This window comes from Lissotriton vulgaris, chromosome 9 (genome assembly GCF_964263255.1).
Source record: "Lissotriton vulgaris chromosome 9, aLisVul1.2, whole genome shotgun sequence".
Taxonomy (NCBI): Eukaryota; Metazoa; Chordata; class Amphibia; order Caudata; family Salamandridae; genus Lissotriton; species Lissotriton vulgaris.
The window spans coordinates 1,221,636,690-1,221,659,870 of NC_141697.1; the positions used below are offsets into that span (position 1 = coordinate 1,221,636,690).

The 23,181-nt window shown below is 42.3% G+C and overlaps 1 protein-coding gene across 1 annotated transcript in view; it reads right to left on the reverse strand.

Moving 5' to 3' along the window:
* Positions 1–17,125: 17,125 nt before the first annotated feature.
* Positions 17,126–23,181, reverse strand: part of LOC147693094 (G protein-coupled receptor 22-like) — a 199,138-nt gene continuing 193,082 nt past the window's right edge. Inside the window, exon 2 of the mRNA XM_086936879.1 lies at positions 17,126–19,859. Coding sequence (XP_086793005.1) covers positions 18,517–19,806 — 1,290 coding nt within the window. The 5' untranslated portion in view covers positions 19,807–19,859 and the 3' untranslated portion in view covers positions 17,126–18,516. The remainder of the gene's footprint in view (positions 19,860–23,181) is intronic.

Sequence of the window (23,181 nt, forward strand, 5' to 3'; positions counted from 1 at the left end):
ACACAGGGTCATCTTTGTGAAAGACATGCGGAGTATGGAGAGTAGGCAAAGGACTAAGGGGCATATGTATCAATATCAATGGACCTGATTCACAGAATGAACTTAAGACTCAATCCTAAACATACTACTATTTTGGTATTCACAGAATGCACTTACTACTTTTGGTATTCACAGAATGAATTTACTACTTTTGGTATTCACAGAAGTTAGGATTTTGTCTTAAATTTGTCTTTAAGACAAAATTATGACAGACTTAAGACAAACTTAAGACAGACTTAAGACAGACTTAAGACAGATTTAAGTTAGGATTTTGTCTTAAGTCTGTCTTAAGTCTGTCTTAAGTTTGTCTTAAATCTGTCTTAAATCTGTCATAAGTTTGTCTTAAGACAAACTTAAGACAAAATCCTAACTTCTGTGAATACCGAAAGTAGTAAGTTCATTTTGTGAATGCCAAAAGTAGTAAGTGCATTCTGTGAATACCAAAATAGTAGTAAGTTTAGGATTGAGTCTTAAGTCATTCTGTGAATCGAGCCCCATGTTTGCGATTCTCAAATAGTGATTTTTTGAGAATCGTTATTTGAGAATCGCAAAACGGGATGCATTAAAAAAATCGCAAATATTTAGTGATTTCTTAGTATTCCTTAATTGCGATTAGCAAATTGCGAAATCGCAATAAAGGAATATCTTCCCGTTCATTCCTATGGGCAAGGAGGTCCATAGTAATGAATGGGAAGTCATTCTCAATTTACGATTCGCAATTTGAGAATCACAAATTGAGAATAATTTCAAGGGTGCAAGGGTGTCATAAGGACACCCTGATGAACCCCTGAAATGAGCATGTGTGCGCATATGGCGCACATACATGCCCTAAGGGCATGTATGTGCGCCACATGGCACTTTGAAAAATGCCAAAGGGTGCATTATTGAAAGAAATCGCAAATTACCACCAACTTGAAGTTGGTGGTAATTTGCGATTTCTTAAGGAGAAATCGCACAACTTGGGTGCTTGATGCATAGCATTTAAGGAATCGCAATTTGCGATTCCTTAAATGCTTACCCAAAATTAAGGAATCGCAAATTTTGCGATTCCTTAAAATTGCGATGCGATTTTGATTATACATCGTGTTTTGCACATTTTTTGTCAAAAACGCAGTTTTTTGCGAATTGCATCGTTTGTGACTAAAAATCTGTTTGATACATATGCCCCATGGAGCCATATGTATGACCCAGTTTGTGTCACTCTTACACCACACAACATGGTGCCATGGTGCAAGAGGGATGCAAACCTTCTGATTTTTGAAGCCACGTAAAGCCACTTTGCATGGCTTTGAGTGGCTCCAAAACTCTGGAGTAATGCAATGCAACGCGCTGTGTTGCGTTACTCCGCCCTGGTCAGGCATTCCATGGGTGTTGCGGCGGGTGTTCCCACACAACTCCCACGGTTTTTGATGCATTCCAGATTTACAAGATTGTGTAAACCTGGGAATGCACCGAAAAGATGCGCCTCCCCAGGTGGGGGGTAAAGAGGTGAAATATCTTCATTTGTTCTCGTTACTTCCTCTTTCAACGTGCGCTGCATCCTGCAGCACACTTAGAAGGAGGAAAATGCCTTGGGATTGTGTTTTTGTGTAGCAAGGTGTCCCTTCCTGCACAAAACCAATCCTGACTGCAATGCAAGCGCTTTTGCACCATGGGGCAAGGGCGCCTGCATTGTTGCTGCCAAAAGGGCAAATTGTGACAAATGTTCAGACAAACACATTTTTTAATTAATCTGGCCTTTAGTGCTGTACTGTGAGATACACCATCAGGGTGGGATGCCACAGGAGAGTGCGGTGCTGTGTGTGACCACGCACCTCAGGCTGTTCTATGTGTATGTTTTATGCAGTGGCGGCTGGCACAGGTAACAACAGTAGGCAGGGCGGTGGTGGGGCAGGTTGGTGGTCGGGTAAGTTGACATACAACGGGAAAACTAAAATTACATTTAATAATGACAAAACCACTTCCTTGCACTCGCCACATCACTTAGTCGAAGATGCGGTGAGTGCAAGGTAAGTGGTTTTATTAATTTTTATATTGAATTTTATTTATCCCGTCGTATGTCGACTTACCCGACTCCCACCCCACCCTGCCCCGACCCCGGCCCGCCACCCACCGTTGTTACCTGTGTCGGCTGCTACTGATTTTACTACCACTGAAAATACTGTTCAGTTGTTAAACACCTGCTATGTGCTCTGTCCTAATGGTGATGCAGTGAACCATCTGTAAGATGCTTTGGCAAAGTTGGTTTTTTGCATACTGCTGACCGGAAAACTGGAACATGTGTTGCATGTTATAGTAGGTCTTATAGCCACGACCCCTGGTATTATGCGTCAAATTATCCGGCAGAGTTGACAAAATTATGGTGCAAAAATGCAGCAAACTCAGTGACAGAATTATTTTGTTATTTTTAGGGGTGGGCGGAAGTCACGGAAGGGACTATCTCGGAGAGGCACGGAGATTGAACCAATGGTGAGGAATGCGCATGCGAAGGGTCCCGCACGTGCGCAGTTTCAAAGTCGCGATGGGGAAGTTTGCAGTGCAGTAAAGTAAGTTTCTTTCAAGTTGTATTGTAGCCTGTAAATATAATTTAATAAGGCGGGCGGGCGGGCAACTTCTGTTCCGCCCGCGAATGTGCAAACATTCACCCCGTTTTTCCGCCTTCTTTGCGGAAGGTGCAAATTTCCGCATATTCCGTGGGTGGAACGGAAATGTCCGCCCACCCCTAGTTATTTTGTCATCTGAACACCTATTAATATTTGTGTGGGGAAAGTGGCACCTTGTTAGTACCAGTTTATCAGGTGAATACAGCTATTAGTCACTGAATGGTCATCAGTGAACATTTACAAAAGGTCTGCCATTGAGCAGAACAAGGTTTTAGCACTCTAATAAAAAAAAGTTTGATCCATTTTAGCTAGAAACAGTTTTTTGGGTGCATTTTGAAAGCTATGCAGCAGATGGTGGATTATGTGTCAAATCCATAATTATATGAAAATGCATCAGAATTGTGTATTTTTTAAAAGCCCTGCTTACAGCCCAGCAGCAGCAGGTGCTGCCTTATGCCTGGTAAGAAGGGAGGTGCGTGTTAGGGCCCAAGCGGCTCCTAAAGGCAGACTGAGCAGACAGAGTGCTGAATGTGGCGGCTGGAGGGCCCTCTCACTGGCCTTCTTCAGGAACTCCACAACCACTGCAGCCGAGCACTGATTCGCCAGCTAGAGACCTTCGCTGTGCCTTTTAATACACATTTATGCAATTTAAAAATGCCCTAGGGACATGTCTAAATTCACAAATACTGCTGTCTGCAAGTTTATTCCTTCACATCAATAAATTACACCAAAATTAACTTTCCCTATACTATAAATTTAAAATGAAAGCCAGAACAAGTGCGTTTAATTGTGGCTGGCACACTGCAGCCAGATGAACATGGCCCTGCCCGCCTGTAAGCTGAGAGGCACTTCAGGCCCCATTCTTTGATCTTATAAGACAGGGACAGTGTATTTTATTGTCTCCAGCCACTGTGCGTGTGGCTTGTAAATGAATAGTAATGTGGACTGTCAGGAAAGACCTGGAAAATCAACATGTAGACTGCTACACTGTCCTTAAGTTTACTTTTGGCAGGGGTGGTTCCTCTGTTATGGCCTAGAAGCGTTGCCCCCCTGCTGAAAGCCAGCAGAGGCAAAGGACATAAATATAATAATAATTTTTAAAAATTATTTTCAATTAGTTTTCCGCCCTGCAGGCTGTCAGCCGAGCCGAGGGAGGGCCGAGGACCTCCATAGTGAAGCTGCAGAAAGCACCAGGGAGGAGGGGGGAGTGGTGGCACTGCTAAGTGCGCATGACGGTTTGGTCGGACCCAGAGGGCCGGCCAAAAAAGTCATACGTACTTAGCCTTTTTCCAACCCGAGATGCGCTGCACAGCCGGGTGAGAGACAACACACACTCTAAGGGGCAGATTTACAAGCCCCTTGCGACACTTTTGCGCTGCCATTGCATCACTTTTGTGACACACCGGTGGCATAAAAAATATGGCAAATTTACAAGGTGACAGAGCTACGGAGAAGCGTCACATTGTAAAGCCCTGTGTGACATTATACCGGCGTCAGGTATAATGTATGTAGGGTGGGCGTTCCTATGCAGGAAAGCACCATAAAAGTGACGCCGTGAAATCTACAAGATTTCACTGCACCACTTTTAGGACGCCACTGCGTCAAAACCTTACGCCTGCTGGAAGCAGGCATAAGGAGTGACGCAGTGTATTGAAAATAGGCCACAACACGCATTGCTGGAGTGCGTCGTGCTTGCAATACAACTCCAGCAATGCGTGACTTTTCCGCCAACAGATGCGTCAGAATTTTTGATACATCTGTTAATCCTTGCGCCATAGTGCGCCGTATTGTAAATAAGGGGCATCTATGGTGGAGCAAGGGTTTTTCACGCAGGCGCAGGGAAACTGACACATCTGTACAGATGCGTGAGTTTCTTGTAAATCTGCCTTCAGTATCTGTCTGTCTAAACCATGGCGCACAGACCAATTCCCAGCGTGAGAGCCACGTGGCGCGCTGGGATTGGCAGCTGGGAGCCAGCACAGTGTGCAGCAGTTCCTGGAAGGAGGCGAGGATCAGGAGGAAGGCGGCGCCCGTCGGAGCAGGTAAGTGCTAGTTTATGTATTTATAATTCTGTCTTTTTTTGTGATCTCCCCCCCCCCGTTCCTCCACTTTATAGTACAAGTGGCCACTTCTGACTTTCTTTTGGTCTGTGAAAAACAGCTCATATGCATATTTTACACCACATATTTTTCTAGAGTGCTTTAGCCTAACATTGTGATTGACCTACAAAACGTGTACTTAGCTTGTTTCTAGCAACATTTCTCATTTTCTGCCAAGTAGGTAGTGATTTATTTTGCAAAGTATTCTATGCCAAATGCCAATTTTCTAGCAAAGCATTGTTCTGATTTAACTCTTGAAGACTACAGTGTGCCCAAAACACATTTCTTTCTTGTAAATCCAGAGAGAGAAGGAAGTAATAAGATTTTTTTATGTTGCTTTTCATCCCACCACATTTCTGCCATTTCTGGGTACAGTCTGGTAAACCTCAGTGAATTCCAAACATTATTAAAACTATATCCCAATCAGGGTCGTAGAACTCCAAGTATAGATTTACTATTTTGTTTGCGAATCTCGGGGCATATCATCAAGACAATTATCGCTGCTTTAGAGGCCGTTTTCGGCCGGAAAGCGGCAATAATTGTATTGCACTATTAGCAATGTCACGCTATTGTGTGAATCCTTGCCTTAGTGCCCTGTTTCTGAACGCCCAGCTTTGCATCTCTAATGAGATGCAAAGTGGGCGTTCCATCCCAAAATTACTTGAGAAATGTCGCTAAACGACATTTCTCCTATTTACAAGCTGCACGCTAAAGAGCATAGCGATAAGAAAAGTAGTGCTAACCTTGGTTACCGCTACTTTCCTTACGCCTGCTTTCGGGTTGGCTTAGCCATGTAATGCAATAGGAGGTGGATTATATGGCTAAGTCCACCCTGCCCTATCAGCAAGGTATCGACTGTCGCAGTGCGATTATCGCTGGATTTCCAGCGATAATCGCACTGTTTTGGATTTCTATCGCTTTGGAGACAAGCGGTGCTGATAGCACGCTATCTCCACAATGGAATCCAGCGATAGCCGGCGATAATTATCCCAGAGCTAAGTGCGCTTAGCGATAATTATCGCCGGTTGTTGCTGATATGCCCCCTGGTCACTAATTTCGGTACACAAAACGTGAGTAAAAATAAGTAAAGAAACCTAAGGCCCTCATTATAAGTGGCCCGGTAAATGGGGGCATGTTCCCCACTCTGAATTACTGATGCCTGGGTTATCGGTGGGTCCAGGAGTGGAAAAAATCCAAACCATTACAAGTTGGACTCTGAGGGTCTACTAAGAAATGAGGAATTACTGCATGAGTGAGAATGCCGGGCCTGATTCCAACGGTAATCCCTTCCCTCATCTTCTGTCATACCTTCACATGGAGTTTGTCTGTTTTCAGCTGCGACGTCTCCAGGTGAAAGTAAAGGGATCCTCGGTGTTCCCGCGGATCTCATGACCATGATTGACCTCCCGAAACACCTCAACAAAGGTTGAGGTATTTAACACATCTGATAAGCATTGGATAAATTAAATACCTTCCAACTGGTAATTTCGACCTGTGCGTAAACAGGGGTGTATGCACTGTTCGGAGTACACCACAACCAGGCCCTTAGAGTCTAAAGCTATACATAAGATAACTACTAGGAGGACAAATATGTCCTGGAGTGCCACCTCTAGACTTATAAAGTTCATTCTTTCATACGTCGATGTTGACTGCTTTCGTAATATTTTGTCCTTGACTGCATGTTACTCCCACAAAAATTACTTTTTCAGTTTTATCCCTAATCTCTAGAACTGAGTAATGGAAGAAGAATTTCAGATCTCATCATGTACACAACCCGTCTGAAGTAGGTGAAATAGAAGAACAGCTACTAAAGTCATCAGGATAGAAATTATGGGCAACGGTGGGATTTACCCGCTTCGATTCAGAGGCACACAAATCCTGATCCTCTTTATTGAATTGCCCCAAACTTCTGGTATTCTCTGTAAAGCTGCAGCCCTTCCTTGACATATTGAATTTCCAGATTTTATGGGCAATCTGGATGTTTTCTTATCATTCTCCGGGATCCCTGGGCGTCAGTCAAGATTCTTCTTCAGGATTATGTCAAATTTTCTGGACCTTTCCTTTGTAGTAGGAAGGGTCACTCTAAGAGCTTCTTTCTAACTATGTCTTTTAACATAACATACAATGTGTATTAAATAACGTATATCTGTAGAGCATAGGTTCACCCAGCAGGGTATCTTGCTGCGGAATAACAGATGTTTATTGTTCCCCAACTCAATGGTACTCATTTTATTGACCTCAGAAGGATGAAAGGCAGAGTGGACCCACCGTAATTTGAACCTGTGACTATTAGAGCAAACACAGGCCCCTACAGTGGACACATTAGTCCACTGAGCCACCAGACCTGGCTTTTCAGTCCCTATTTTGAACATGTCTAAAGTAGTAGTCATAATTTCTAATTTATTAGCCATTCGATTCAGCATCTTAGTTAAACTAGACATGACTATCATCAATTATTATTTTCCCCTGGATTAGATTGGTCTAGAGGACTTCTCGATGATGTAGAAGGAAGTGTCTGCAGCACTTTCAAATGATCTTTCCACTTTGTCTGATGATTTCAGTGCCAAGGTTGCTCCTGGCTGTATTGAGATGTACGCTGCTCTGGAGCAGGATGCGAGCTGGCCTATTTCTGATCCTGTTTTTAAAGAAGGTCAGGCAGATAAAAGGGGAGAGCTCTGAGACATTTTAGAGGCAGAGCTATTTACCTGGTTATACACCTGAGCAACCAAAGTTCACGGCGTATCTTGTTCTGTGATTGCTTATACTTTTATCTCAGGTCACTGTTTTTCAAATGTTGTTCATTCTTCTATATTGCTCTGTGCTCACAATTAAATGCTTTATACTTTAGATAGGAAGATTCATTTAAATTTACCCCAGTCAATGAAACTCGGTCAGATAAAAGAAGCTCTACCAGTCTCAGGAGCATATTATGAAGCCTAATCTTTCCGCTTTAGCAGCGGTTTTCGGTCAAAAAGCGGCGATTCAAATATCGCTCTATTATCAGGGACACACTAATGCGTGTTTCCTTGAGTTAGCAGCCGTCTTTTCTCCACTTTGCATGTCAGCGATTATTATTGCTAATGACATGCAAAGTGGGCGTTCCTCACAGAACAACATGGGTAAACATCGCTAAAACTTCATCGAAATATTTACTAGGATGCCCCAGATATGCAAATCGATGATCAAAGTCGCGCTAAGGCCCCTGTATCACAGGATTTTAATTCCTGCTATTAATCTGACTTAGCCATCTGTAACATAAGAGGTGGACCTCAAGGCTAAGTCCACATCTGCCGATTATCAAGGTTTACATTTTAGCAGGTCATTTTTTGCTTCTTTTCTCACGCTAATGCATGCTATCACCCTCTATCACTGGATTTCACATTGCCTGGGTAAAAAGCGTTAATAATACGTCGCTAACCCAGCGCTGAAATCCAGCGATAGACAGCGATAATGAAAATCGCGCTATGCACGATTTGCGATAATTATTGCATGTGCTTGATAATATGCCCCTTACTGTGCAGTTATTTTGACAGCCGATCTCTAAGTATGTACTTATGGTCCAAGGAGGAAACGGTGTTCAGGACGTTTTCTCTACAAGCTATCATATCTAAATATACGATGCAGTCCTGTACACTTTTATTAATCAGTTAGTTAGCCTTTGCGTGGAGCATCAAATTATCTCCTTGGCCGTTTCCCACCTCTACCAGGGTCGGACGAGGATCTTAAAGCAGCCCGGCAAGTTTAGTCAGACCAGGCCCCGTACGGTGCGTAATGAATGCAGCGAGCTAGCCTGACCACTACAAGGAGGGTTAGGGAGGTTCTTCCCCCAAGAAAATTTGAGCAAAATGGTGCATGCTACAACAATTTTATATTAGATTGTATTGGCTTTTAAATCATAGTAACGGATGACCTTACAGTGCACCAGGATATGACAATCTTTGTTGAGACTCTTCAATGATTCCCTCACTTTCACCCTCCAACAGTGCCCACATCTCTCCATGGGCTAGATGTAGGTAAATTTTATTTACCGATTCATAAATACCGAATTTTACCGATTCGGTAGGATTTGTTATTTGCTGATTTGGTAATTACCGAATCGGTATTTGCAATTGATTCCTAAGGGCCTTGAAGCCCATTGGAATCAACAGCAAATACCGATTCGGTAATTGCCGAATTGGTAAAAATCCCGAATTAATAACTGTGGGTCTAGAATGATAAGAAAGCTATGTGTGTGGAGAAGGCTATATGTAGGCTTCTGAATATAAGCAGACTACTGGACAATCACCATATGTGAGTAAGTGTCCATCAGTTATTTTTCCTATACCGCCCATTTCATCATGTGGTCTACTTCACAGTAGGTAGTCCAGATTGACCAACTCCAAGGTTGTTATTAGGAGATGGTTGGTAATGATGAAGTAATGTATAGGGTGATAGGTGGATGCTGTTAGTAACTGAAAGCAGTGCAAATGTGATATGTGATTAGTGTAGTGATAAGGGAATGTGATAATAAAATTGGATAGTGAACGCAATATAACTTTATTCTGGAGCCGTGCACTTCCAACTATAAAAACAAATAGAGTGCAAAAAAGTCAGATGGTTTTAACAAATAAATACTGACTGGGTTATCTGGTCGACATGTTTCTGCGGACATTTAAAGGTCCACATTGGTGCCTACCTGCCGCTTCCTCAGGACCCATAAACTTCATTGCTACTGTTCTTGTGAAAGATTAAAACACATTAGTGAACAAAACTGGTAAATGTCACCTGTTCACCACCTATCACCCTATACATTACTTCATCATTACCAACCATCTCCTAATAACAACCTTGGAGTTGGTCAATCTGGACTACCTACTGTGAAGTAGACCACATGATGAATTGGGCGGTATAGGAAGAGTAACTGATGGACACTTACTCACATATGGTGATTGTCCAGTAGTCTGCTTATATTCAAAAGCCTACATATAGCCATCTCCACACACATAGCTTTCTTATCATTCTAGACCCACAGTTATTTTTTCAGTTTTTTATTTTTTCTGTTTTTCATAGTCTCCCAGGGGGGTCATAACTGTGTCGAGGTCAGTAAATATTCCCCCGGACCCTCTCTCTATCCTTTTGTTTGTTGTAAAAATACCGAATTGCCAGCGGGGACAGGGTGTCACTTTGACACCCTGTTACACCCCTGTTTCTCATGTGGCACACATACATGCCCTAAGGGCATGTATGTGTGTCACATGGCACAGGTGTACATGCACAAAGGAATTTGTTATTTACCACCCAATGGTATTAGTTGGTAAATAACGAATTCTAAAGGCCCTGTAGCACTGTTTAAAGTGCTACCTACATAAGAAATTACAGATTCGGTAATTTTACCGATCAGTAATTTTACAGATTCGGTAAAATTACCGATTCGGTATATTTACCGAATCTGTATGTTTTTGCTACCCCTACATACCAATGTCCAAATACCGGTCGGAAACGGACGAAAATCTGTATTTTCGGCCGTTTCCGACCGGTATTTGGACATCTACATCTGGCCCCATATCTCCTCTCTCACATGTATTTCATTTGTTTCATAGCGCCTCTCATACCAGAGTAGGGTGTCAGAGCACTGAATCATACGTGTGTAAATCAGTGTATAGAAAATGTTACATATGGCAAAGGGGGCTCCAAGGTGTAGGAATCCCATGTCATCTATACTGGAAGGCACTTTTTAAAAGTCCTTGGTCTGGAGAAGCACAATCTCAGTATTCAGAACATAACACAGTGGTTAGGGTTAGCTTTAAATAAGAATGTTTCCCCCCAAACAAACCCCCTATAGCAACATTAGGATAATGAAAAACTCAGGGGGAGGTGGGAAGCCCCCAGTAACAAAACCGGCCACCACCCTGCCGGGAAACGCCCGATACCCGGTAGGGCCGACCTTGACCCCTACAGTTGAGTGGTGTAAAAATAATGTCATATCATTGCTACATTTCTACGGTTCATTGTGCAGTGGAGGAAGACACGTGCTTCGCTTACGATAATAAGTTCTAAAAAAGATGATAAGAACTTAACTGAGTGAAAGAAAAATAAAGCTCATGTTGCCAATTGGAACAGGATGCTTTGTGCAATAAAATAAATAAATCCATACATCTGATTCTCTCTGGGAAGTGTCCAAACATCTCTCTATTTACAGATTACTACTTGGTCTTACTAAAATACATGTTAAAACATGTGTTGAAATTGGGGCGCCTTTCTTTCTCTGCATGCATTTGCACACATTTCAGCACTGCCTAAGTAGTAAGTGAGGTGTTTGGCAATGACTGAACAACATGTCAACAGCAGTGCCCAAAGACTTACCTGCTTTATGTGAAACAAGGACTTCTTCCACTTGGGATCCTGGCACAGGGCATATCCATATGCAAATATAAGGAATACCACCATAAGTCATGAGTCACTTTAAATCTGGCGGGAATGACCTCACGGATAATACAGAATAGGACACTAGTGAGTGTAGGTTATTATTGACTCTAGGGGAGTGCCACACAGTAGTGTTTTTTATTCGTAAAACATTCTTTACCCCCCATGCCTTACTCCGCATGGCATTTAACCTGCATTTTTTACACCGCAAAATCTTTTACAACGCAGGGCTTTACACCGCAAACCATTCCCCAAAGAAACGCCCCAGTGGAATTAGAATAGTAAACTGCGTTGTAATGGGGAATGCGTTGTAATGGATTGCGTTGTAAACGATTTTGCGGAGTAAAAAATACGGGGTAATGACACGCGTTGTAAAAGTGTGCGGGGTAAAGTGTCCTATTCTTTTGATTCTGTTTCATTTCAGAGTTACCTACATCCTCTAAAGGAGTACTAAAGTTTGAACACACAACAAAGAACTGATATTCTTTCAAAAGGATGATATGTGAAGTGAACAGTTGCACAAACGATAGAATTTTTTTTACACGAAATAGGAGAATTTGCCAAAGATTCTGTTAAACACAGTACCTACGCCTGATTGAAGAACAACTCTGTAAACGTTCTCTGCTAGGATATTTCATGGCTATCTTGGTATTTACAAAGAATTTCGGCCCTCCTGGAACGACAGGACACTCACAGCTTCCCAGAAGTGCTCACGCATAGATATTTTTCTTTCAGAAATGTCACGTGCATATTCCTTAAAGGTGAACCATAATGAAATATTACATTTGAACTTATTAGCATAAAATAGTTTTTCTAAAACCCTTGCTCTGCACATCCGGCAGTTCTCGCCATCTTTTCACACTGAAACTTATTACTCACTCGTGCCATTTTACGTGTTTGCGGACCCATTTTCATGTGAAAAGCCTCATTTGTTTAAATCACGAATATGCATTTGTAAATTATGCTCTTTTCATACTTAAGCATCCCCTAGGAGTGTTGATTCCTTTGTGTTCTAACTACCTACTTCAGTACACAATAAAACGTTTCTAAGTGCAAACCAGCTTTGAGACATTTTTAACATGTTTCGGTTGGCTAAAATCTTATTGAGTCTTCTTCAGAATGCATCTAAACTGTAAATGTGCAAAACAATTTAAATAATCGATTAGAAATGCTCCTGATACTATGCAAAGGCAAAGTCAATGCAGTGTTCTAATCAGCGCTCAGGTTGTCAATGTGCATTCAGCTAGTTTTGCAAATCTAAGATAAACATATCCTTCTTTCTGTTTTATGCAGAAAAATAGCTACAAAGATTCAAACTTCACAAAAATGCCTGATGGTTTCTTTTTAGACCACTTTTTGGAGGCAAAGAAAGGTTTAAATATATGGTTTTGCTGGATATTTAGATTTTTTCAATTGAAAGTGATAACTTTTCAGCCACAAAATCAAAGTACAATGAGAGCACATACCAAGTTGGATCTCTGCCAATCTTTACAATGAACAACTCATACACAGGCACAGTGAGAGTATTTAAAAATGGGGGCTCGGAGGTGAAATGCAATTTTAGGTTTATGGATTTTATCGTATGCTTAAATTAGCTTAGTTTGTCAACATTTTCCCAAATGCAAACTGATGAATTTATGCCTAACATTTGAAGCAAGAGGTCATCTCAAGTGCCTGTGATTTTTTTATATGGTGTGCCCTGTTATGGCTGTTACACTTCTGAACATGTTAAAATGATATGTGTGTCTGCAGAATGTCAGCTGAGTGGTGTCTCACATTAATCTCATGTTTGCGTAGTTTAGATGCTGCGTTACATTTCATGGTGTTCAAATGGCGGAAATCTGTCTAAATTGGTCTAATCCTCCTTAATTGTTTCTTATATCATATTGCAAATATTTTAAATCCTTTTCTTGAATATAAATTTCTACAAACTTCTTACTGCAAAATGAGGAGGAGTCTCAAAACGTACCAACACTGTACACCTTGATAGGCATATACCACCTTAAATGACCTACTATAATCTCAACCCACACTTTAAAACACGTTAACCCTTTTTTCATCCAGGAAATTACTTTCTAGCCAAAACAGAGCTTGAAGCCCAAATCTCCTCCCCTTCTAGGAAGTCAGAAAGGGCACCTGCGGCTCTCCAGCTTTTGAGTGCATCTACATCAACAGGCTGTAGCCAAGCGGTTTAGAAGACAATGGCCGTAAAAGCCCCTAAGGTCCGACTCCACTTCTCAGTAGGCCCCAACTCCATATTAGGTAATGGTTGCCGCCCTTTTTTTCCAATTTATGCAGAATCATGGTCATGTCTGCCATTGACATAGATGTCGTCTGATCTTATTATTCTAAGAACCGCAAAAGTGTCAAGTCATTCAGACAATGACTTAGATATCACACCTGACGCAACATCAGTCTGGGACGAGTGTCTAGTTATCACAATGTAAAGGTCAACTAAGAGCAAACACTGACAAATACTTAAAACAATGCAGTATTAATTGACGCGCATTCACCTTGTATGATCATCAGGATATGTCTGGAACATACACCTTGATGCACATAATCTATGTCAGGAATTCCTGAACTTATATCAGAAATTCCACTCCTCGATAAGAGATAGTATAAAAGGGCTACACTTGACTACTTGTCAGGAGAGGTCCTTCGCTCAGATTATTGCACGAGGTTCTGTTGGAGACGGTCTTAACTTCTGCCAGCAGAAGATGCCTCATCTCTCCTGATTCAGGTAACGAGATGAGGCCATTAGAAAGGAAGCTGCTGGGTGCTTTCCTTTCGCAGGGAACACTACCTTTGTACAACTCTGACAGTCACAGCTTTTGCTGTCAACAGGTAGGCAGTGCGTTATTTCTTCCTAAGAAAGTCTAGATTGCAAGTTTTACTTTCCATGCTCTTTAAGCGTAGCGCATAGAAGTAGGTTTTAGGGTGTTAGATTTTACATGACATTTCAACTATTCGAAGTGATAATTACCAACAAAAGAGCACCTATTTAAATGTGTTCCTAACAAGACAATGTGCCCAAGTCATAACAAACACAGAGATTGAACCTAATCAATGGGTGGTCAAAAAACTAACAGGACAAAGAAAAAGAAAAACTATTTTCTAAAAGAACCCTCACTCACCCTAGTGGTGACATGCTTCATCATGGGGCTCGTCACAGGAGAGACCAAGTATCCCCCTGTGTGCTTCAACGCCTGCAATTGCAGCGGAGCTGGTATGTCAACTGCGATATGTGAAAAAAACAGTGAATGAGTGGTGACATTAAAAGATCACAACCGGACCCCAACAACTTTATTAAAAGGTCCAATTGTTCACATTAAAATAGTGAGATCACTAAGGGTTGAAATTAAAGCCCTGGTGATCTGATGTAAGTGGTCGACATGTTTCTGCTGTGTTATGCTGTATTTTGCTCAGCTTTCTTCAGGACCATAGAATAGTGATAGAAAAAATATACGTCCTACAGGGGTCCACCCACGCTAAGGGGTGCCCACACCGTTAGGACGATATAGAGGAAAAGTTACACTTTCCAACTTCCCTCAATTAACTCACGGTTTTACCCGCACTCGGTGTTCCTGCACTTTGACTGGATACCATCTGGAACATAAACAATACAAACAAACTCAGCTGTATTTATATTAATCAAATCACATGTCTAAGTTAGTTACTTTGACTCCTGTTAACAGATAATAGTTAGTCTGTAGTAATATGACTCATATACCAGTCGCTTCAAATAAATTGGATTTGTAGCTATGAGGTATGGACCATGTGGTCACTTCCATTCAGAGTTATCATATTTAAAACACCGGATTTTGTCGCTCAGAAATATCTTAGTCCTTGCTGCCCCTTCTCAAGAGCTAGAACGGACTCGGAAAACAGAAAGATTACAGCAGATCGTAAAGTCAATTAAAAACACTCACTCTGTCTGAAGAGCAAGTGTGCCCCATGGACGCTCAGTTTGGCTTATTCTTCACGTCCCTTTAAATCTGGAGAGAGAGACCAAAAAGGAACGGGTTAGCGTGTAAATCACCCGATTTGTCCAGGCCATCTTAAAGCACATTTCTCTCTCTAATAATACGGCGAGTACAACACGTACTTCAAAGGGAACGACTCGCCACTGTGAACCTAATTACAGTCCCGCTGGCGTCCGGATGTTGACAACCTCTGACGATGCGTCTCTTTTCAAAAAAGCAACACGTCTGGTGGCAATACACGCTTCCGGACACGTGATCAGATACGCACATCCGCCTGTCCTAAACCTTTTTTTGAAAAGAGACGCATCGTAGGACGTATATTTTTTCTATCACTATTCTATGGTCCTGAAGAAAGCTGAGCTAAATACAGCATAACACAGCAGAAACATGTCAACCACTTACACCAGATCACCAGGGCTTTAATTTCAACCCTTAGTGATCTCACTATTTTAATGTGAACAATTGGACCTTTTAATAAAGTTGTTGGGGTCCGGTTGTGATCTTTTAATGTCACCACTCATTTACTGTTTTTTTCACATATCACAGTTGACATACCAGCTCCGCTGCAATTGCAGGCGTTGAAGCACACAGGGGGATACTTGGTCTCCCCTGTGACGAGCCCCATGATGAAGCATGTCACCACTAGGGTGAGTGAGGGTTCTTTTAGAAAATAGTTTTTCTTTTTCTTTGTCCTGTTAGTTTTTTGACCACCCATTGATTAGGTTCAATCTCTGTGTTTTTTATGACTTGGGCACGTTGTCTCGTTAGGAACACATTTAAATAGGCGCTCTTTTGTTGGTAATTATTATGATTAAGGGGTAGGAGAGTAGCCCTGTTTACCCTCTCTCTCTAGTTGTATTTACACAACTATTCGAAGTGTTCATTAAATTCTTATTGTTCATAACGCGCCTATTTGCTGTTTTTATGATATCCTGTGTGGTTGTTTTAGATGTGCTGAGAAACAGGTTCTCCCTGTTGCAATAAATGCTTTTGATTAAAAGTCTCTTTTTCTTAGGACCCTTTGTGTGTGCGATATTGTAAAGAGCTAAATGGATTTTGTTTCCGGTACCACAGTACCCCAGATGCCAGTTTAGGGAAGTATTATTCACCAAAAAGCAAGGATTCCACTTCAACAATGTATTGGGGGGGATTCTGCGGGGCTACAATAACCCGTCTTCCACATTCAGCATTGATTGGTGCATTGAATCAAGTTCATCCATGTCACCTGTGGTGGGAGAACAAACCTTGTAGAACTATGCTAGAGTTATAGTTTACGCAACACAATAAGTTTGGAAAGAGTAAGTTAATATGTCTAAAAGTGGTGAAACCAAACCTTAGCTCCAACCTTCTACGTTTACATGCATTGAAAAAGCCGCAGATGGCTTTTCCAGTCATTGGCATCATAAAAGGGGCAAAGACCGAGTGCTCCTGGGGCACACCTCTAGGTTGTGTTTCATAAATTATTACTTTTCATGTTGAAAAACAGCTAGACGACTTAAAAGTATTATTTAAGATGTAGCCAAGCTCATACAACGTTTGGCTTATGTGGCTAAGATAGTCAAGATAAGTGGTACTTGTTCATTATGTTCTAATTTGAAGGCTGATGTCTCTTCCAATAATTTTATATTGTGATGATGGTGCATATACTCAATAACGTGCCAGTGGCAATCTTTAGTGTGTGGAGTCTGGAACAATAGACACCCTCATGGCTGGTGGCTTGCCTAGAAGTGGAAATTTGTCCAGATGCCTGGGCTGAGCTCTGAATGTCTTGTCCAACAGTTCTAAATTTTCTTTCCAGTGAGGATTGCTCGCTTGCTCATCTCAAGACCAGGTAGACTGTGCTGATATATTGACCACATTTAGAAACTTACACAATCCTTCTCCACCTCCTAGATTGTGAGTCTGATGTTTGGTAACAAATAAGTGATTGCATCAGCATGTCGCCAGCAGCCATGGACTCTCTGTGAAATAAGTGATCAATGCTCAGACTCAGCAAAAGTATCTGATATTTATTAGGGAACATAGAGAAAGTGATTGTTAATGCATGATATGGTGTGCATTTAATGGCTCTCTAAAGTCAATGGCAAGGCAAGCTCCACAGCTCCGACGCGCCATTATATTGCACCAACCTCCAATGGGAAATTTCCATTACACACACTTTCCTTGAAAAAAAAACATTTTCGAAACTTGTTTCTATTTTCCCAATGAATCATCAACCCCTGAGTCATCTTCCTTATAAAATGCAGAGTCTGAGGAACATTTCTCTCCATCCGCTGCTATTACCCGCTGCCGACGACACAGTAGAGCGTTCTTTGTCGGGGCACCAGTCGGCAATCAGCGTCTTCCTGGCAGTGATTCACCATGAGATAAATCATGAGCCCAGATGGTAGACATACAAGAAAGACCTCTATAGATGAAAATAGACCTCTATAGATGAAAACAGTAATCGTAAGTGAATGAGGACAAGGCGAAGCTGGACAGTTATGTATCTTCTAGTTTGACTTGAATGGCGCCGACAGACTGTGTTTTAGTAAACAAGACAGTGAAAGAAAACAGCAATGAACAACTGAGAAGTTCTTACCTGTGAACAAAACACAACATCATTCGGAATCGTTCGTCAGTGCTCAGATTTCTTGGTTCAAAGTTAATTACGATTATCCTACGACAACAAACAACATTTTTTCTAATGGAAATGGGCACATTTTTGATTTCCTAAACTAGGCCTGCAAGGATTGGTCCAAACTTGCAGTGACTCCTACTTGTACAACTTCAAAGAAGAAATTAAAAAGAATCTCCTAAATATAAACATTTCTGCTGGTGTACTTTTCTGAGCCAACCTGGCCGGCTCCTGGCTGCCAAGATGGTGGCAGCTTTGCCGGCTTCAGAACAGAGTGGTCTTCTGCTGGGTGAACTAGTTCAGTACACCTCCTTCCCCAAATACCTTTCCACTTCTGGTAAGAAAAAACACTTCCGTTTTGGAGCACACAATAATTATAATTTTTCTGACAATTCACAATATTTTCTAATCTAGTTAACAAATTAGACACAACGGCCATTTTGGAAGTGGGCGCGTTTGCTGTCAGCAGTTCCTCTCATTACTGGCTGTGTGAGTAGCCATCTACAAAGGGAAAAATCTGCTTGGTTTGGTCACCGTGGGTGAAGTGGGCTGGTACCTTTGCTGAAACTAGGCAACAGAGGTGAAATGGCAGTGCATGAAACGCTGAGCAAGGATTTATACTGGGATACTCTGTATCACGAGCTCGCCACCCTGTGTGTCTGGCTTGGTTATACAGGTTTTACACTGAGAAGTAATCAGGTTACACTGTGACCCAGTTGTCCCTTTTTTGTCCAGAAAAAGTCAACTCTTCAGCCTGACCTGCGGCGTGGTCATTCTTTCACTGCGTCCGTCAGGCAGCGGTCAGTTGCGTCACTGACTTCCAGCTTGGATCTCCTTTTCTTGGGTTCTATCCAGGAGTTGTGGATAACTGTCCCCCCAGGAACAGGATCGACCTGCAGGACGGAGACCACCCTCTTTTTCATTTTGCTCTTCAACACATTGCGGAACTTTTGCCGCGTGAAGGCGTAGAGGAGCGGGTGGAAGATGGTGGTGCCGTAGGCCATGGCGACGAAGCAGATGCGCATCTTGACTAGCAAGTCGCTGGGCCCCACACAGAGGATGAGAAGGTTCACAATCGAAATGGGGGCCCAACACAACAGAAAGGTTGTGATGATGATAAGGGACATCCGGAAGACACGTTTCTGGCGTGCGCGCCTGTCCCTGTGCCGCTTGACGGCACGCCTCAATGCGATTATCACGGAGACCGAAGCCTGCACTCTCATTGGAGCATTGGCCGCCGCTGGAGGCTGTGTGAGTCTCTTTGTTTCTCCTACACTGCTCTGATCAGAAGGTTTCCTCTTCTTCCGCCTCTTGGTTTTACGCCGTTGACTTCTCTTGAAGTGGTTGCCAATTTTGATGTTCAGAGCCTGCAGGATTTTGTAGTACGTCACCAACATGACCGCCACGGCAGCAAAGAAGATGGGAATCTGGATGACCAGGTGGTAATACATGCCCAACTCTGTGTGGTACTCGTTGGCGCTCACGCAGAGCAGGGTCTTGTTCTGCCAGGTGGCCATGTGGTCTGGGTCACCAAAAAACTCCACCTCAAAGAAAGGGATGAAGAACACCATGAGGGATGCAAACCAGACGCATGATAGGAGCAGCACCATCCGGCTTGGCGTGAGGACTCGATTGGCTGGTCGCACCGAGATGTCATACCTGTCCAGGCTGATCACCAGCACATTAATGGCTGTAGCTATGCTACTGAATGTCACACAGGCCTCGTGGAAGCAGCAGACCAAGGCAATGTTGTGCTCCAGCGGGATCAGAATGATGACGATGGTCAGCGGGACGCAGACCACGCAGATGATGATGTCCAGCACATGGAGGTTCATCGTCACCATGTTGCTGACCGAGTCCACCAGGTTGGACTGCATGCAGTACAGCACCAGGACGGTGAGGTTACTGCTGAAGCCAAGGACAATCTCCAGCATGAGGAAGCTCGTAAGTGTAACTTGGAATCCCAGCGGGTACGGTATGTACCAGCCGGCATCGGCACGGGCTCCGTCAGTGGTCTCCAGGATCGTGTCGTAGATGTCGGTCTCCATGGCTGACACCATTCTGGGCTCATCTGCATAGTCCCAGAGATGTGGATGTTCTTCCGGACACGTATCTGCGGGAAAAGGAATACACCCGTGTTAGACTGCAGCCCATGAATGACATCTTACATTTGAATACAAACATGAGACATGAAGGTAGTTCAGGTCCAAAATCCTTACACTCTGGGCCCGATTCACAGAATGAACTTAAGACTCAATCCTAAACTTACTACTATTTTGGTATTCACAGAATGCACTTACTACTTTTGGTATTCACAGAATTCTGTGAATACTTTTGGTATTCACAGAAGTTAGGATTTTGTCTTAAGTTTGTCTTAAGACAAACTTAAGACAGACTTAAGACAGACTTAAGACAGACTTAAGACAAACTTAAGACAGACGTAAGAGAGACTTAAGACAGACTTAAGACAAAATCCTAACTTAAGTCTGTCTTAAGTTTGTCTTAAGACAAGCTTAAGACAAAATCCTAACTTCTGTGAATACCAAAAGTAGTAAGTTCATTCTGTGAATGCCAAAAGTAGTAAGTGCATTCTGTGAATGCCAAAAGTAGTAAGTGCTTTCTGTGAATACCAAAATAGTAGTAAGTTTAGGATTGAGTCTTAAGTTCATTCTGTGAATTGGGCCCTCTGCGCCCAAGTTATTCCTTCTACTATTGGTAAAGGATCAGCCATTTAACAAGCAAAGCTCTCTGAAGACAAAGGTTTCTGAACTTAAAGTGCATCAGCACTTCACCATTAAAGGGAAACGCCCAGAGCTGGTGCAAGGACGTTGGCCACTTGGTAAGCGCAGAGACAATGTGATGCCCCTCCCCGCCCCCGCCCAGCCTTAAAATCTAAGCGACAGATTCACTAACACAGTTTCTTGTTACAAACTCTGTGATTGGGTAAATTGATGGGTGTGCACAAGAAAATTAGTTTTTTGGAATGTACTAAATCCATTTAGTGATTTGATGTCATGTTGCCAAATCGCTAAATGGGTTTAGGAAAGCATAAGGAGTCGCTGTTTGGAAGGGGCATGTTTATAGCGCCACTGCCAAGTAGCACTTCCTTATGGTATGTATTAATATTTTGCGACTGAAATACAATCTTTTAAAAGTGGCTTTACACCCGTTTCTTTTTTTTGTAAATGCTTCCGATTTTCGTTTATAGAAAACAGGCTGTGTTGAAGAAAAAAAAAAAGATTTATTTATTTAAAAGAAGTCACAGGCATGGTAGCCTGCTGAAACCATCAGGCCAACATCCCTGTCACGGCAGCCAAATGTATTGGGTGGCAGTTTGCAACCTACTGTATTATTTTTCATGAGATAGGTTGAATTGTGATCCATTGTGATTCAATATTTTGCAAAGTGATCTGTTAGTACATAGGTCAGTTTGAAAACTACCGCTGGATTAGCTAAAACCTGGTGTGCAAATTGCGATCACTTTTAGCTAATCCAATGTTGTACATCGTACCCATAAATCTGCCCTGAACGGTGGTGCCCTCTGGAGCCCGGTAGTCAAAACAGTCTCATGGGTTCAGCTAACACCATTCTGCGCTTAGAAATATCCATTCCTGCCTGACTTAAAGAGTATCGCTGCCTCTGCAGGTCCCTCCACCCAACAAGAGATGGTACCTACTGAGGGTGTGCTTGAGTTTACACAGTGGCCCTTCTACTGGAAAACCAGAAGTAAGTGAAATAACCAGAACTTCAAGGTTCTAGTTATTTCACTCATTAAAGGGTGCATGCCAGTGCTTAATTTGAGCTTGTGGTTTCCAGTGCTTGGTACCAGCACTTAATCATTAACACAGGAATTTATGACAGTCTGCCACATGGTGGCGCTGTTTGTCTGATTTATAGACTAGCACAAAAACATTTGTTTACAAATTCAATATACTTTTTAAATGACTAATACCTGACGACCAAGCTTTTCTTATAGTGTCGCGGCCCCGGAATTCTGGATTTCCACTATTAGGAGTCTGATGGTAGTTGTGTTGGTGGTGTCATTGGCAGCGCTGGTAGGGGCAATGGGTGATGCAAGCTGTGGGGCCTCATAACGAGGGCCCTAGCACTCATGTGTTTTCTTTAAAAATGACTCACTTGTGCATGCAGAGATGTTTTTCGTCAAGTTTTGCACTCTCAATGAAGTTGCATAGCTTGAAAGCATAACTAATTCTCTGGCGCTGCCCCAAAGATATGGAACTATGGGGCATATTATCAACAAATAGCGATAATTATCGCTAAATACACTTAGCGTATTTATTTTTATCGCCTCGTATTGCCGGATATTATCGCTGAGATAACGTGCTGCTATTAGCAACGTTTATCTCTAAAGCAATAAAATATCCGGTGATAGCGGCTCAATGCGTGAATATCGCTGGGAATCCAGCGATATTCAGGCATTATCGCTAATGGGGACTTAACCTGAATATCCACCTCCGATTGGATATACAGGTTAAGTCCTGGTCTGAGCAGGCGTTAGGTTCTGGCGATATTCGCGCTTGGCACAAATTTTTTAATCGCTTCGCCGGCCTTGCTAATAGGCGATAGCTATGTTAGCGACTGCTTTCAGTCGCTAACAGGCTGGGTACGCCCACTTTGCATGTCATTAGCGATAAATATCGCTGACATGCAAAGCGGGACCCAAACCTGTAGCTATCACCTATAAGTTGTCGCTAACTTCTGTTAGCCACAGCTTGCTATTAGGGCGATAAAAATATCGCCGCTTTAGCGGGAAAAATTCCTGCTAAAGTGGCGATATCACCCTTGCTAATATGCCCTCCTCCTCCAACGGAAGTACACTGAATCTCTTCAACGACAGTGTTCGAATTGGAAGCCAAAAAATTCTTTATGAATAAATTCTTACCCTAATTGGGCTAGGCTCACCTGCTCGAAGACATTGTTCTTACTTACATTGTACTATCATTTGTTATTGGTTTTTTTTTGTGCAACTGTCCATGAATTTGCGATCATTCTGTTTTTTACTCCTACTTGATGTCGATTTTGCATTTATGTCCTTCCTCCCATCCTATTGTAAAGCGCTCTGATATCCCTCGGGATCTTGTTTGCGCTACATACAACTTTATAAATAAATAAAATAAATAAATCTTTAACCGCTGAACGCATGTTGACAGGAGAAAAAGTAAAAGTAAAAATAGACCTGTAATTAAAGAATACCCGTTTGAAATGTTTTTCAGAGAAACCGCAGAAAGATCTTTCTTTTTTATAAACTTCTAAAGCAAGGCTGATCGAACAAAGTTCAGAAACGTGGCCCATTTTACAAACTGCACAGTTGTGGCTTTGTGCATCCTCGAGACTTACAGGACTTAAAATGAAGAATTTCTCACAAGTATTTGAAATCCTGAGTCGTGATCCTGTGTCGTGATTTTTGGCACACC